At 41.0% G+C, this 17538-nt stretch overlaps 1 protein-coding gene across 1 annotated transcript in view; it reads right to left on the bottom strand.

The window, feature by feature from the left end:
- Positions 1-14192, bottom strand: part of PRKACB (protein kinase cAMP-activated catalytic subunit beta) — a 110389-nt gene extending 96197 nt beyond the window's left edge. Inside the window, exon 1 of the mRNA XM_079777918.1 lies at positions 13885-14192. Coding sequence (XP_079634044.1) covers positions 13885-13930 — 46 coding nt within the window. The 5' untranslated portion in view covers positions 13931-14192. The remainder of the gene's footprint in view (positions 1-13884) is intronic.
- Between the last annotated feature and the right edge of the window lie 3346 nt (positions 14193-17538).

Below are 17538 nucleotides of genomic sequence, written 5' to 3' on the forward strand. Positions count from 1 at the left end.
TAACCTAGGTTTTGAAGTGAAGGTATTATGTAGATGTGATTAAAGTTCATAATCAGTTCACTTCAAGTAAAGATTATCCTAGATAATCTGAGTGGGTCCCCAAAGAAACTCAGCTGTGGACTGCAGCTTCGGCCTCTGCCCCAGAGCGCCAGCTTGCCCTTCCCGACAGCCTGCTCTGTGAGTTCTGGACTTGCCTAGCCAGACCCCACAATCAGTAAGTCAATTCTTTGCATGTATCTGTTATTATAGCCTAGTGATACTGTTTCTCTGGTGTAACCCTGACTGATACATGCCTGAGAGAGTAATGAGTTGACCATCAATGGAAAGATTATTATGAAGAGATAAGTAAATGAAGTAAAAAATTTATGTTTTTAGAAAAGTAGTCAATATGGCATGTGATTAAGAACACAGACTCTAGAGTCAAAATGCCTCAGTTCAAATCCCCATGTAGCTTTGGACAAGTTACTTAACCTCTCTGTGCTTAAATTTTTTCTTGTGTTAAAAAACAACATCTCAACGGGTTATGAAGTTAAATCAGATATTATATATGTAGCACTGACAACAGTGCCTAGCACACAGGAAAAGCTAAGAAACATTCTAAAATGACGATGGGTAGGTGGACAGATCTTCTAAGAGCCCTTTGGATTCTAGAACAGTTTCAAATGCACAATTTTTAAATATATGTATTTGTTATTGATTTTTACAGAGAGGAAGGGAGAGGGATAGAGAGAAACATAGATGAGAGAAAAACATCAATCAGCTGCCTCCTGCATGCCCCCTACTGGGGATCAAGCCCGCAACCAAGGTACATGCCCTTGACCGGAATCAAATCCAGGACCCTACAGTAGGTGGGCCGATGCTCTATCCACCGAGCCAAACCAGTAAGGGCTCAAATGCACAACTTTTAAAAGAAAATTATCATCTTCATGTTAGAGGAGCAATGTAACATAGTGATTATGAGTAGAGGGCCTAGAATCAGACAGACTAAGCTGTGTAACTTTAACTTTTCTAATTCTTAGTTTTCTTACTAGAAAAAATGATTATAATAATAATAGTATCTATTACATAGAGTTCCTGTGAAAAATAAGCTGTTTTATGTAATTTTTAAAAATACATTTTTATTGATTTCAGAGAGGAAGGGAGATGAAGAGAAGGATAGAAACATCAATGATGAGAGAGAATCATTGATCAGCTGCCTCCTGCACACCCACTACTGGGATGGAGGCCACAAACTGGGCATGTGCCCTGACCAAGAATTGAACGGTGACCTCCTGGTTCATAGGTCAAACTCAACTACTTAGCCACACCAGCCAAGCCATTTCATGTAATTTTTAAAGTTTTGATGGATAACTCTAAAATTTTTCCCTGAATCTTTTTATTCTGGATGGTCCTGAGATTGTGGATATAAATCACCTCCTATAATCTATAATTACTCCAGTAGATTAATTTTCTATTTCTAGTTGTCCATTGACTGGCAATTCAGACTTGTTAAAAACATGTGCCCAATTTATATAAACAGTGGCTAAGGGTTTCCCTTAAAACATTTATTGATCATCATCTAGGTGCTAAGAGAAGCACATCATGTACCTAAATCTCACAGCTCAGCACTATCTCCATTTTGCAGATTAGGAAACAATTTTAAAGTAACTGTATGAGCTTATATAAATATATTGTAACATCCATTACAATATATTATTTTCTGAATTGCAGTGTGATCCAGATACCAGGTTAATAATATTAAGTACCCAGGTCAGTAACTTCTGAGCACCTAAGTAGCTAGGTTCTAAATTCTCAAAGGACAGTCAGTTAATTTATTTTAAAAAAGGGAAGGGGAGGGCCAATTCTTTTCTTAATTAGATAAATTAATATTTGCTGTTAATAAAAGCTACATTTCCACAGAGAGTAAGAATACATACCCATTTAAATATGCAGCTATGCATATTTTAAAATTCAAGTAAAGATATTTATTTTAAACTCAAGTATATGCTAATTTGCTAGAGATTGGTAAATGACAATAGGATGGGGAACTGGGGCACGTAGTAGTACAGCTGAATGGTGTAGGCCTTGTCTGCCCAGACTGCTCTAACAAAATGCTTATAAACCACAGAAATGTATTTCTGACAGTTCTGAAGAGGTGGAAGTTCAAGATCACGGAGCTGGCAAATATGGTGCTGGTGAAAGCCCACTTCCTCACCCACAGTCATCTTCTCAGTATAACCTCACATGGCGGAAGGGGCAAGGGAACTCTCAGACCTCTTTTATAAGGACACTGATTCCCCTCATGAAGGCAGAGCCCTCATGACTTCATCACCTCTCAGAGGTCCCCCACCTTCTAATATTATCACCTTGAGGGTTAGGATTTCAACATATGAATTTCAGGGAAACACAAACATTCAAACCACAGCAGGCCTCAAATGAGCAGAAATTTTCCAAGAGGTTGCAAAATAACAGTCTCCCTAATCCATTGTCTTCCTACCTGAAGCCTGAGACCAACCTCTCCCTCACGATGAAAAGAGATATAACTTTGACATATAAATGTCAAATAAACTATGTGCTAAGCAGAGAGGGAAAGAGGCATCCTCTGATCAAGGAAATGGACTAACATACCCAAACAGTCACTCTATTACAGAGACAGCACCTGCCGACCGAGGAGGGAGGGAGGGGGTAAACAATTCTAAAATAGGCTTGAAATTTTTATCCATTTAACTATCCATGATTTTAGCTTCCACCATGAGCTAGGAATTGTGCCAAATTCTAGGGATTAAAACCCTGAACGATGTAGATACTGTCTCTGCCCTTACAGATGACAACGTGTAGTGGGAGAAACAGCTGAGAAACCAACGTTGGTGTAAGCGCTACAATTACAGATGTAAACATCTCCAAAATGGACTCAAAGCTAGTTTCTATTTCAGTAAGTTACAGTCAGAAATTCTATACTTATTCCTGTATGAACTACTGCTTTATTTTTAGCCAAGTATCCATCTCAGGCACCTGTGTATCACTGTAAATTTTATCATAAATATCTGTATGTATCTGTCCCCCAGCTTAAGAAACTGAGTCTTACTTTTATTTAAATTTATGGACAAGGGACAGTGCCTGGTACAAAGCAGGCATTCAATAAGTACCGATTGAGAATAATTAGATGATTGAATGACTAACAAAGAAAAGACTTTTATTTCTCTGTCATTCTATCAGTTGAACTATGGTTTATTTAGTAACCTGAAGACAGCAGCCTAAAGAGGAATTCATATTCTTCCCCAGTTCAATTATCTTTATGGCTCCTACTCATCTAGAGACCTGAGCAAGGATTGAATTGGAGGGGCTAAATTATCAATAGAACTGGCTCCTACAAAGAAGTGAAGTAATCCTGTATAATGAAAGGCTAATATGCAAATTGTCCCCCCCCCACCACCCGGGAGTTTGACCGACCAGGAATTCAACCACCCACTATGACATGCGCTGACCACCAGGGGTGGCATGGGATGAAGGAAGGCCCCAGCCAGCAGGCAGAAGGCCCCGATTGGCCCTGTTCGCTGGCCAGGCCTGGGGACCCTACCCATGCACAAATTGTGTGCACCGGGCCTCTAGTATCTGTATAAACATGTTCTCTCAAGTTTGTGGCCCATATACCACAACGGTCTGCTGATGCTATATGATCAACTACTTAAAAATACTTTCCCACCCTAACCAGTTTGGCTCAGTGGATAAGAGCATCGCCCTGAAGACTGAAGGGTCCTGGGTTCGATTCCAATAAAGGGCACATGCCTCAGTTTCGAGTTCAATCCCCAGTGGGGGGCATGCAGGAGGCAGCCAATCAATGATTCTCTCTCATCACTGATGTTTCTACCTCTCCCTTCCTCTCTTTGAATACACACACACACACACACACACACACACACACACTTTCCCTAGCCAGTATGGCTCAGTGGATAGAGTGTCAGCCCACAGACTGAAGGGACTGAAGGGTTGCTGGTTTGACTCTGGTCAAGGGCAAGACCTTGGCTGCAGGCTCAGAGCACATGAATGTGGGAGGCAACTAATCAATATGTCTCTCTCACATCGATGTTTCTCTCTCTGTCTCTCCCCCACCCTTTCATCCTCTCTAAAAAAATGATAAAAAAAATCCTTAGGTGAGGATTAAAACAAATTTTATAAAAATACTAATGTGGTATATAAATTAAATATTCATTTTGTTAATTAAGATCCTAAAATAATGAGAGCTCAAGACAGTATCTTTAATTTTTTTGAGGACAAAGTTGAGTTGGAGAAAACAGATTTGCCAAAGACTTAAAGGTTTAGATTCAACAATTGTTTTATAGGAAAAGAAAAGTTTCAAAAATCATTAAAAAGTGAACATATGATTAGTAGGCAATAGGGAATAAAACATTAAACCATGACCATAAAGCCTGCAACTTAATAGTAAGTCAGAGAAAGATATGACATCTATATTAGAAGGCAGTCCTGTTGTCAGATATGCTAGTGTATTATTCATCATTGTGAATGACCAATTAGTGAATATTTCTTTTTAAAAAATATATATTTTATTGATTTTTTACAGAGAAGAAGGGAGAGGAATATAGAGTTAGAAACATTGATGGGAGAGAAACATTGATCAGCTGCCTCCTGCACACCCCCTACTGGGGATGTGCCTGCAACCAAGGTACATGACTTTGACCATAATTGAACCTGGGACCCTTCAGTCCGCAGGCCGATGCTCTATCCACTGAGCCAAACTGGTTAGGGCAGTGAATATTTCTTTTTCTGAGTCCCAAGTTTGATTCAGAAAATCATTTGCATAGATACAGAGTATTACTGAATATAATTTTCATTACAACCAAATTATTACTGCAGGAAACATTCTATACAATGCTTCCCACAAAATTCTCATTTACTAATCTAGATCTTCCAATAGACTGTGAGCTACATAAAAACAACTCTATAGCTCCCATCCTCTGTAAATTAAAATAATAATAGTTAAATGGGTGAAATATAACAGATTAAAATATAAAACTTTATGCTACACCTCCACATCAGGGAAAATAATTATTGTTTACATGATAGTAATAAACCTCAATATTAGAAAAAGGGAAGGTATATTTATTAATAGTGGTGATTCTTTTGGTAGGTGTAAAAGCTGAAGGGGTAACAAAACCTATAAAAAGAGAAAAAAAACCTAAATTTGTCTTGCAATTGCTAAAAATACTATCTGCATTTATAAGCATAAATGTTTTACCTTTAACAAATGATTGCAAATCAGTTAAATATATTTATTGTCTAAGCCTAGTTCATTAATGTTTTACTGTATTTCCTTTTACTTGCTCTATAGTTAGCTTTTATACATTTTGAGAACTAGCCCATGGTTCTAGTGTTTCAAATTTAGGTGAACAATCCCAGATTTTCTGTTTATACTACTTGATTTATATACTTCAGTGATGTAGCCCTAAACTTTTTAGATTGAAGAGGTTTTTTTTGTTTTATTTTGTTTTGTATTTAGTTTATCCTCATACAATAGGCCTTCCTTTCTCTTACTCATATTAGTTACCCCTGATTTTAACTTTTTCTGCATCTGCTATAAACAAAACATCACAGCCTCACATTGTATGCTAAGGGTTTCACATTAAGTAGAATGAATAAGTCAGTCAGAGAAAGACAAATATCACATGATCTCACTTATATGCGGAATCTAATGAACAAAATAAAATGATGAATAAAATAGAACCAGAGGCATGGAAACATGGAACAGACTGATAAACTTTAGAGGGAAGAGGAGAGGAGGGGCAGGAAGGGATTAACCAAAGAACTTATATGCATGTATGCATTGCCCATGGACACAGACAATAGGGTGGTGAAGAATAGGGGCAGGAACGGTTGAAGGGGGCAATGGGAAAAAGGGAACATTTGTAATACTCCCAACAATAAGAATAAAAAATAAAGAGTAGAATGTCCTATGTTTTATTTCCAGTGTATTCTCCTGATGACCAACATTCAGACAGTCCCTTTAGCTGTGGAACATGAGAGTACCTTCAAAGATCAACAGTTATTCATAAATTTCTTAAGTCAAAATTTAGAGACTATCATTCTTTAAGTATTAAAAAAAATTCCCTAATTAATTACCTTATATTTGCTCACCCTGAGGCTCATTTACCACTTCCCTACCCACATTATTTTGTGAGAACCTTCTATAATTTATTCCCAAATCTTACTCCTTTTAAAATGTGCATTCTTTCTTTTAATAAATACATTGGAATGATTGGATTATGAAGCTGAAAGAGTTCACAGCCTCATTATCAAACCCATCTTTCTTAATTTTATATTATAGCTTGGAGACATTAAACACTTGTCCAAAGTGAAGTAACAGAATGTATTAGGAAACAGAATTCAGATTTTCTTATTTGAAGTTCATGTTCTTCTTATTAAATTATATCTTAACTTTTAAAAAATATGTTGTTATTGATTTCAGAGAGGAAAGGAGAAGGAAAGAGAGAGAGAAATATCGATGAGAGAGAATCATTGATTGCTGCCTTCTGCACCCTCCCTCCCCCTTATTGGGGATCAAGCCTGAAACCCAGGCATGTGCCCTGACTAGGAATCGAACCATGACCTCCTGGTTCATAGGCTGATGCTCAACCACTGAGCCACTCCGGCTGGGCTATATCTTAACTTTTTAATATCTATTTTAAAAGACTCTTGGGGAAGAAAACTGATATTTACTTAACACAGTATGTGTTTGTACTATATTTTACATGTTCTGTCCAATATTCCACGACTCTTCAATGTTCAAAAACTTACAGAATGCATACTTTAATTATGAAAGTAATATTATATCGGACTTTACATTAATTTGTGTCTTTAAAAGTTACACTGTTCTCATCAGTGATTTGGCTTTTACTCTTTTCAAAGCAAAAATGTTAAACTTTTAGTAGCTACAGTCCTTAACTTATAGAAGTTATATCAGATATTATAGTTATACTAGAGGCCTGGTGCACGAAATTCGTGCACAGATGTGGTCCCTAGGCCTGGCCGGCGATTGAAGTGCAAGCATCTGGCATGGAAGGGCAGGTCCCAGCTGACCTCTGGGCCCTGGGCAGCACCTGGGCCCTCGGGCCACCACGCGCCCCCCTCTGCCTGAGTCACGACACCCGAGTCCCCACACAGAGATGCGGTGAACACGGCTGGATGCCGCAGGCCAGGGCACAGCATGGGCCTCTGGGCCGCTCAGTGGCACCGCACGGGCAGCACGCTCTTTCCTGGTGGGCCTCACAGACTGGCTCCTGCACGAACCCACAGGGAGCCCAACCAGCCCCTGCGGTCCTGGCAGTTGCGGCCCGGCTCACCCAGAAGATGCCGTGCAGGTGCAGGATGGGCTCCTTGCGGGTGCCTAGCACCTGAGCGCAGGAGCTTCCCAGGCGTGCAAGCCCTGGCATCCCGGGGGAGGGTAACAGGGGGAGTGAGAGCGAGCTTGGGTGGATGCCCCACATTCTCACCGCACCTCTGTCCCCGTCACCCCTGCCCCAGGAAGCGGGTGAGAGGTCGCAGTGCGTTGCCAACGCCTGCCATGTTTCATGCTGCCCCCTGGTGGTCAGGTCACGTCATAGCGAGCGGTCGAACTCCCGGTCTCCCAGTCGAATGACTGCCCGAGGGGACAATTTGCATATTAGGCTTTTATTATATAGGATAGTTTCTAAACAGCTGGTCTTAAAAGGGGGAGCAAAATGAGGATGAAATGTAGAAAAGATCCCTTGACCATCCAAGATCATCCCCCACTCCCATAGCTGGGAGAATAAAAGAATATCCACATATAAAACAACCAATCAGACATAATTTCTCAAAAATGCCATAGGCACCACCCCGAGTTCAATATGCCCCTCAAACCTGCTCTTTCCCTTGTATTCATTTCTGACTCCATTATAGGCATCTCAACCCATCCACCAAGACACAGAATCTAAAAACTTGGGAGTTATTTCTAATTCCTCCTTTTCCTCACTTCCCATATGCTATCAGTTAAGTGCATTCCTTCTTTTCAAATTTCCCACATTTCAGATCCTTTCCTTCATCCCTACCGCTCGCACCTTGACTCAGACCCTAAGAGCCCCTCATTTGACTGAGGAAGTCTTCTTGGTCTTCCTGCCTCCACCCCACTTGTTCCAGGGTGACTCATCTTCACATTACCACCGAAGCAATCTCTCTAAAACCCAAATTGTATGTCTCTCCCTTATTTCAAAGTCTGTAATAGCTCCATAATGTCTATGGGATGAAATTCAAACTCTTTCTTTTATATGGCCTCTGTCCATATCTACAGCCTCATCTTTTATTATACAGTCTCCCCTCTTCCCTACCACAAACCCTACCCTCTATCATTCAGTCTAATGGACAGCTTGCTTCCTTTTCCCGAATATGCCATGCTGCTTCACTCCTCTGCATCTCTGCTCACTCTGTACCCCCTCTATAATCCTGGCTGTTGAACACTCACCATTATCAATGCTCACCTCAGGGTTCACCTCCTCTTCGAAGTCCCTTTTGAACCTCACCCTCCCTACCCTAGTGTAAATGGCCATACATTCAGTTGGTTCCCCACTGAATTTCTATGAAAGCACTGTAACAGCTGTGTGTGTGTGTGTGTGTGTAAATTAATTTGCTGACATGTCTGTCTCCCCTTCTGGAATACAGGCACTCTGGAGAGGTACTGTGTCTTGTTCAATCTTTATTTTCATAGTCCTCCTTATAATCTGTCATATATTGAAAGCTCAATTATCTAGAATGAATGATTGAACAAAGAAAAGAACTATATAGGATACTCTTGAAGGAATATTTTTAAAAATTAAAATACTAAAAATTATATGACACTGCCCTGGGTATATTTACCTCCCATAAATTCCACATTTTTCTATTTAACATAATATCTTTTCATTAAAAACTTAAGATTTATTTCCTGAGGAAATCTGGTCACATGTGTGAACTGACATTTATTATCACTGAGATATGTAGATAATTTTATAAATTATACTAATTGTTTTATTTTATCAATTTAATGGAATATCAAAATGATTCATGGTCAACTCCTGACTATGATAGGATCTGAACAGCTCTCCTGGCTTACCTAGGATCTTTCATGTGCTGCTTCTGCCACTCAGCCATGGCCTCCTTGTTTCCTAAGCTGGCTTTCCCACCTCTAATTAGCCTGCTGCTGGCAAGGAAGAACAACAATCTGTCCACATCTAAGTGGAGGAGGGCACTGACCAGGAGAGTGGGAAAAATGGTTCCTGAACATGAGGTAATTTGATAAAGTCGATAAGCTGCACAAAATGAATCGCAGAATCACAAAACTGGATGAGATCATATGTATTTATCATCCAAATAGTGTTACTGTTTGTTTTGACTTTTTAAATTCTTTTTCCTATTTTTTAGCCCAAGGAAGAATATTCCTAAGTACTTCTACTAATCCAGTGAATTGCAAGAAATATCTTCTACTGACTTTGAAAACATATGTATTACTTGAGTATTTAGGGATGCAGAATGAAGCCAGGGCACCAGACCCTCCCTATTCCTCACCCTGCTATCACGGATAGTGTGGCTCAACTCCCGCTTCTTCAGAGCTCAGGTTCTTTGGCTTTGAAATGGAAGGATTACACAGGCTGATCTCTAAAATCACTTATATTTCTAAAACTCTATGCTTTTATGTACCCATGGAAGTTTAAATAAGTACAATTCAAACGTTGAAAGGTATATATTTTCAAGAGTGTATTTTAAAGAAAAACACAGAAGAGTTAGATATATATGGTAAAGTTGTTCTGTTATTAAGTTTTAAGATGTATCAATAACATTTCTTTGTCCACTACAGTAGGACAGCAGCAACATGTGCCTGATAACATTGCTCCAAATAAAAATTACAAACTGACCAACCCATTTGTTACATTTCAAATAATTGTCCCAATGAGACATCGTTTGATATTTTATCACTTCACAAGCTTTATTCCAACTGCCATAATGACCTTCAGTTTCCATTAATAAACTTACATAAAAAGCTGTAACAGTTAAAGCTTAGGAAAGAATTATTCATTGGAACAATTTAAACATATTTAGATGAACATTTAAAGTTTCCATTCTGTTTTCTGTAAATATTCCAAGATTATCCAAAACTATGAGCTTCAAATTATTACTGTCCAGAGGGAGAACTGTTTGATAACTTAATAAAAGAAATACAGTAGTTCCCCCTATCCCTGGGGGATACATTCGCAAGACCCCCAGTGGATGCCCGAAACTGGATTGTGCTGAACCCTATGTATACAATTTTTTCTCTATATGTATATACTTATGATAAAGTAGATATAGTAAGTGCTTAACAATAGCAATAATGAAATAAAAAATACAACAATATACTATAATAAAAGTTATGTGAATGTGGTATCTCTCTCAAAATATCTTACTATACTGTATTTACCCTTCTTCTTGGGATGATGGGAGATGATACAATGCCTATGTGATGAGATGAATGACAGGCATTGTGACGTAGTTTAGGCCACTATAAGGATTACTTGAACATAAGCACTGTGATATAATGACAGTCAATCTAATAACCAAGAGGGCTACTAAGTGACTAACAGCAGGTAGTGAGTACACTGAACAAAAGGGATGGTTCATGTTCTGGGCAGAATGGAGTGGGATGGTGCAGAATTCCATCATGCTACTCAGAATGGCACAAATTTAAAACATATAAGTTTTTTTTCTGGAATTTTCCATTTAATATTTTTGGCATACGACTAACCACAGGTAACTGAAACCTCAAAAAGCAAAACCGTGGATAAAGTAGGACCACTGTATATAGGTCATACAAGAGGTTACTATCATTATGAAAAATATAAGCACTATACAGGCCAGTACTTGCTAATAAAAATCACTGATATGATTCAATTACCAAGTACACTTTTTGTTATGCAATTAGCACATGATTTAGCTTAAATTAATACAGCTTTAAATTAAGAGGGGGAAAATGACAATACATCAGGCACAAATAATTCTTTACACTTTCCATATTCTTAATACTTTTTATTATAGTACAGTTAGTTATTACATTTGTGCAATAAAAAAGATAATGAAAGTTCTACCTCTACATTTGCTTCTTAAAATCTTCATATCACCTTGGTTGTAGAGGACATTTTATGAATTGGACCCCAAAGGCAAGATAAGTAAAGGCAAAAATAAATGAATGGGGCTATAGCAAACTAAAAAGTTTCTGCATAGCACAAGAAACTGAAAACAAAACAAAAAGGCTACCAACCCAATGGGAGATGATATTTGCAAACAACAGCTCTGACAAGGGGTTAATATACAAAATATATAAAGAACTCATACAACTCAACACTAAACAAACAAACAATTCAATTTACAAAGTGAGCTGAGGACCCGAACAGACACCTCTCCCAAGACATACAAATTGCTAATAGATATATGGAAAGATGCTCAACTGCACTAGCTATTATGGAAATGCAAACCATAACTAAAATGAGATACCACCTCACACCTGTCAAAATGGCTATTATCAACAATACAGGTAATAACAGTGTTGGAGAGGTTGTGGACAAAAAGGAAGCTTCATTCACTGCTGGTGGGAATGTAAACTGGTACAGCCACTATGGAAAACAGTATGGAAGTTCCTAAAAAAATTAAGAATAGAGTTGCCATATGACCCAGCAATCTCTCTTCTGAGTATCTACCCGAAAAACTCTAAAACATTTATTTGAAAGATATATGCACCCCTATGTTCATTGCAGCATTATTCACAGTAGCCAAGACATGGAGACAACCAGTGTCCTTTGATAGGTGATTGGATAAAGAAGATGTGGCACATATATAGTATGGAATACTACTCAGCCATCAGAAAAGATTAAATACTGCCATTTGCCACAACATGGATGGACCTTGAGAATATCATGCTAAGTGAAATAAGTCAGTTAAAGCTAAGATCCATAAGACTTCACTCATATGTGGGATATAGAACTGAAACTCATAGACACAGACAACAGTATGGTGGTTATCAGAGGGAAGGGGGTGAAGAGGTAGTAAAGGGTAAAGGGGACCAAATATATGGTGAAGGAAGATGAAAGTGTGTTCATTGATAATTTGTATGATAGTACATCCAACTTTCTAGAGCTCCTGAAAATTAACACAAAGCCTTATTGGTGAAACATACACCATACAATCAATATCAATATTCATATTAAACAAAATGAACAACTAAATCTTTCCAAATCAATTTTGCTTTACTAATACAGGGAAGAAAAAAAAAAGAAAAAACAACAACTTTGTCCTTCATGCTCAATTACAAAATTAGCCTAAAATGTTACAAACACAGAAACATTAAAAGATACTGTTTACACAACTGGAATAAATCATCAGGCATTCCCTCAAATGCTGAGATGTAATTTACTCAAGGTGATTTCACAAATACCTTTTGTTATTCGGTCATTCTGAATTATAAAATCTGAGATGAATCTGACAAAGGCAAATAAATATTTTTTTACACAACAATCCTGCTATGGTAGTATATATTGAGGGGGACCAAAGTTTTGCCACCCCAAAATGTACCTTTGGGGATATAAGTTTTTAGCTGGTTTTTAAGAAACAAAAGACTCAGAAAGAACATCTGACCCTCTCCCTTTACCTGCCTACAGGAATTCAGATAGAAAAATGTGCTCAATGGAAAAAGAGCATCACCTTAGCATCACAGTATGAACTAAAAGTGTCAAAGAGAAATGTAGCAAAGCCAGTTTGTTTGTTAGACTTCTCTCTGTGAACCACTGTTCCTGGGTGGCCCAACAAGAATTTGTTTAGCACGTGTTTGCTCTTTTCATCTACCTGTAAATTGTCTACCTTTTCTTTGGAATCCCAGACTCCTGACCTCCTCCTTTGTCCAAAGGGCTGTATAAACCTCAACTGCCCAATGTGTCTTCAGGTTTCCTATCTTGTGCTAACTCCAAATGTACATCAGTATGAATTCTGGAGATTTTCTCCTGTTGAGCTGCCTCATGTTAACTTATTAGCCCAGTTAGAAAAACTTAGAAGGTGGGAGAAGAACCATTTTTTTTTCGCCTTCACTATATATCCTTATAGCCATACAGACTTTACATTTTCATAATTCTTTCCTGCTTGGTGTGAAGTGTGGCCTGCCTGCACTTTGAGTGCTCAGACGAAATCCACCATATTCTGGAAGCTCTTCCACTCCGAGTGACCTTTAAGTTTTACATGGCAGTAGCAGATTCCTGAATGTCCTAAGAAAAGGCAAGCCTGCATTGCTTTTTTTTTTTTTTTTTTTTTTGTCTAGTGGATGAAGTTGCTGTTTAGTATTATCATACTTTCCATTCCTAATCTGAAGAGGGAGGATCTCTACAACGTAGTTTCCCACTCAGGATGAACGTCACCTGCGGAGAGCAAGAGCAGCAGCCCCTCACCTTGTGGAAAGGTTGGGTTGCAACGGTGATGGGGGGGGAAAGAGCCAATTCCGCCCACAGCACTACCTGTGGCTCCCAAAGAAGGGGGTGTGGGGAGAAAAGCGAAGGTTGGGGTGATACAAGGGCCTTCTTTGTCCGAACCATATTTGGGGAAGTGTTTCAGAATGTGTGAATCCCCTCGCTCTAGTGAGAAGGGGGATTCGCGGGGACCCCTCCTCTCTCCCTCCTCCCTCCAGCCGGCCCAACGCGCTCAGCCCTCACGCCGGCCCGGGGGGAGGGAGGAGGAGGAAGGCAGCTGGTCCCCAGGGTCCCCTCAAGCAGCTCCCGATCGCTGCTGCAAGGCCTGGCCCATGCCCGCGGCCTCGGGGCACCGACCCGGAGGAGCGCCCGATGCCCTCCCAGCCGCCCAGAGGGTCCCCAGTCCCGGCCCCGGACTCACCGCTCTCCACCTCGCTGCCTTTCTTGGCGGTCGCCGCGTTCCCCATGCCTGGGGCGCGGGGAAGAAGGGGTCCGGGAGGGGAATGGGGGCTGGGGCCGCCCCGCCGCTCCACAGGCAGAGGCGACTCCCACTTCTGCACGGGTAAGAGCGGCGAGCGCTCCCGGCGCTGATGCCCTGCGTACCGGCGGGAAGACGGGGCCGGTTCCGAGCGCGGGGACCCAGCGAACTCTTCCTCGGCCCCGGCGAGCGGGAGCGGCGGCGGCGGCGGCGGCGGCGGCGGCGGCGGCCCGGCTGCCACGAGCAGACACTCCCCCTTCCCCGCCCCGCCCTCCCTGCGCGCCTCCGGGCAGCCGCGCGCCCCGGCGGCCCCGGCCCCGCTCCTTTCCGCGGACGGGCGCGCGCCCCGGATGTGACGCACCCGCCCGGGACGCGGATGCCCGGCCGAGGGGGGTCGATCCGGCGGAGGTGCACCCGGGTGGCCGGGACTGGCTGGCAGGCGGCCCGCCGAAGCCGGATGTCGTCGTCCGGGCTGGTGTCCGGAGGCGCCGGGCGTCTCCCGCGCCCTGGAGCGGGGCCTGGGAAGCCGCGCAGGGGCTTGGTGTCCCGCGTCGCCGCGGCCTCTCACTCTAAGGCCGCCTTCTTCCCGCAGACCCTGCCGGGGAGAGCCGCCTCGTCGGGTAGGAGATGCTTGCGAGGCGACATCCCTGGTCCTCGCCGCTGGGTCCCGAGGACTGATGGGCTTCAGCCGCGGAAACGGCCTGGTTCCGAACCACGATGGTGGTTGGGCGCCTCTGGCCTCGCAGGCTCCGAGCCCTTGGGCACCAGCACAAGCCCTTTGGTGTTTCCAGTGCCGTTTCCACTCGCCGGTTTCGCGGATCGCGGTCACAGGTTGTGTCAGACACCCCAGGCGGAGGGAGATCAAGGAAAACGTTACTGTTTCTGCAGAATGCCTCTTGATGTGCGGCGCTGTCGGGAGCAACTTTCTGTGTAGATGTCTAAATAAACGCATTCCCAAGTGTAGCTGCGTTTTTATTAATACACATCTTAGAGCACTTACATTGGCGAGTAGCTTTACTGAACGGGCGATGTATGTGGCACTATCGTACTTTTTTGTTGCATGTTTCTTTGAACTTGGCCCTGTGAGCGTTTATTCCACACTTAGTATAGAAAGACTGCCTTCCCGAGGGGCAGAGACCACCTACATTATTTTGTGTTCTCAAGGCAGTCGGTGTTTAATGGATGCCTGTTGATTTGAAAGTATGCCGGGAAAATTTCTCAGAATTTTTAAAAAATGTTTTTCATTACTGACAGAAACGCAGTGGTAACTGTAGAAGTTTGTCAGTACTAGTGAGCTCTTCCTGCTATTTCTTATGACCGAGTCTGTTCAATCAATTTAACAGACAGATCACATATGCTGTATGTTAAGTACTATACAAATGGTAACTCACTGTATCCTCAAGAGCCCTATAATATGTGTTGCTTTACTATCATTATTTCCCTTGTGAGCAAACTGAGGCACAGAGAAGTTGAGCAACTTAGCCTAGGTTACATAGCTATTTGGTGGGAGCAGGATTTGAACCTAGGTAGTTGGGCTCCAAAGTCTGACCTTTGATTCATTATACTGATCAGGAATCTATTGATGCTGTGGTAAATGGCTTTCTCTCCACTGGAAATCCCACTGGCTTGAAAAGATACATGCACCATGACTTTACTACTTGGGGAAATTCATTACATCTTTTCTAGGTTTCCATTAACCCCAAGTAACATAAAAATAATAGAACAAAGGATTTAGACAGGATGCTGTGAGGTTTTTGTCAGCATGCAACAATGTTGCAACAGTATCACATCCTTTGGATCACATTTAGTTTTGTGTTGTGGATGTGACATTTTTCCCTACATGCATTAGGCCATGCATATACCCAAAAGACAACTTTTTGACATACTTTATTCTGGAGAGTATCTTTCTGGACTCCTGTAATTCTCATACTGCCCTCATTGGGGGTGAGTTTTAAAATGTATGCCTTTATAGAAACCAGATTTAATAATAAAAGAGTGAGCAATGCATAATTTGTCCCTTTACTTAACATAATTTTGAATTCTAGACTTCTAATAAGAAGGCCATCTGTTTAGTAAATCATTAATTTGCAAAGGAGACAGTTGACAGTGACTACAGAGTTAGATACATCATAACTACATCCCAGAAAATTAATAAGCAAAAAAATCAGCTTTACAAAATGTCTCCCTTTCTCATTTAACTTATCATTCATTTAAAAAGCAAATTAATTGTTAATAAAAAAAATGATCAAAAATTGGAAATACCATTTTTTCCTTATACTATTATTTGTTTCCTATATTAGCTTGCACTAATCAAGTAAAATTATACTTTAACAGTATAGTTTCATATACAGCTTTTAGTTAACATTCACAATAATTTAATTGTAATTATATACAAATTGCATTTTCTTTATTAGAAAAGAGTGCTCTGAGAATTCATTGTTTATGTAGCATCTAAAATATTATGTTTCAATAATTTTTTTTTTACATTCTAGAAGAGGCAGAAATTTCATTAACTGTCTAGTTCTTGAGTGATTTGAGATCTGAGCTAGTTTGGGGCAATGATATTCTTTGCCATGAATGACTTGGCTATAACCTAGACAAGTATGTCTCATTTCCCTAGGAAAGCAGATACAGTAAGAAGAGAGTCATACAAAGGAAAGACTTTGAGTCCCCTTTCATATAATATTTTATCTAAGAACACTCAGCACTATGTGGCAGGGGAAATTGTACCAGTGGTAGTTGCTTTGGAAATAATATTCTTATATTTTCTAGTACTTTATAAAAGCATTTTCACATGCCATTTTTAAAATGTGATCTCCACAGTAACCCTACATAAGCAAAACATATTAGTCCCATTTTACAAATGAGTAAAACAAAAGTTTAAAGAAGAAAAGTAATGAGGCCAAGATCATTCAAATGGTGAGTGGCAGAAGCATTATATTATACTAGAGGCCCGGTGCACAAAATTTGTGCAGGCGGGGGTGTGTTCCTCAGCCCAGCCTGCACCCTCTCTAATCTGGGATCCCTCTCGCAATCCGGGACCGCTGGCTCCTAACTGCTCACCTGCCTGCCTGCCTGATTGCCCCTAACTGCCTCTGCCTGCCAGCCTGATCGCCCCTAACCGCTCTACCTGCCTGCCTGATCGCCCCTAACTGCCTCTGCCTCGGCCCCCCACCACCATGGCTTTGTCCGGAAGGATGTCCAGAAGACGTCTGGTCTATCCGGTCTAATTAGCATATTACCCTGTTATTAGTATAGATGTCATTACTGTGTGAAACAAATGTAATCCCAATCCTCACGCAGGTAGATTTTATATCCCCATTTTGCAAATAAGAAAACCAAGGCTTGCCCTAACTGGTTTGGCTCAGTGGATAGAGCGTCGGCCTGCGGACTGAACGGTCCCAGGTTCGATTCCGGTCAAGGGCATGTACCTTGGTTGCGGGCACATCCCCAGTAGGGGGTGTGCAGGAAGCAGCTGATCGATGTTTCTCTCTCATCAATGTTTCTAACTCTATCCCTCTCTCTTCCTCTCTGTAAAAAAATCAATAAAATATATTAAAAAAAGAAAGAAAGAAAGAAAGAAAGAAAGAAAGAAAG

Source organism: Cnephaeus nilssonii (assembly GCF_951640355.1).
Source record: "Cnephaeus nilssonii genome assembly, chromosome: 7".
NCBI classification, from domain to species: Eukaryota; Metazoa; Chordata; class Mammalia; order Chiroptera; family Vespertilionidae; genus Cnephaeus; species Cnephaeus nilssonii.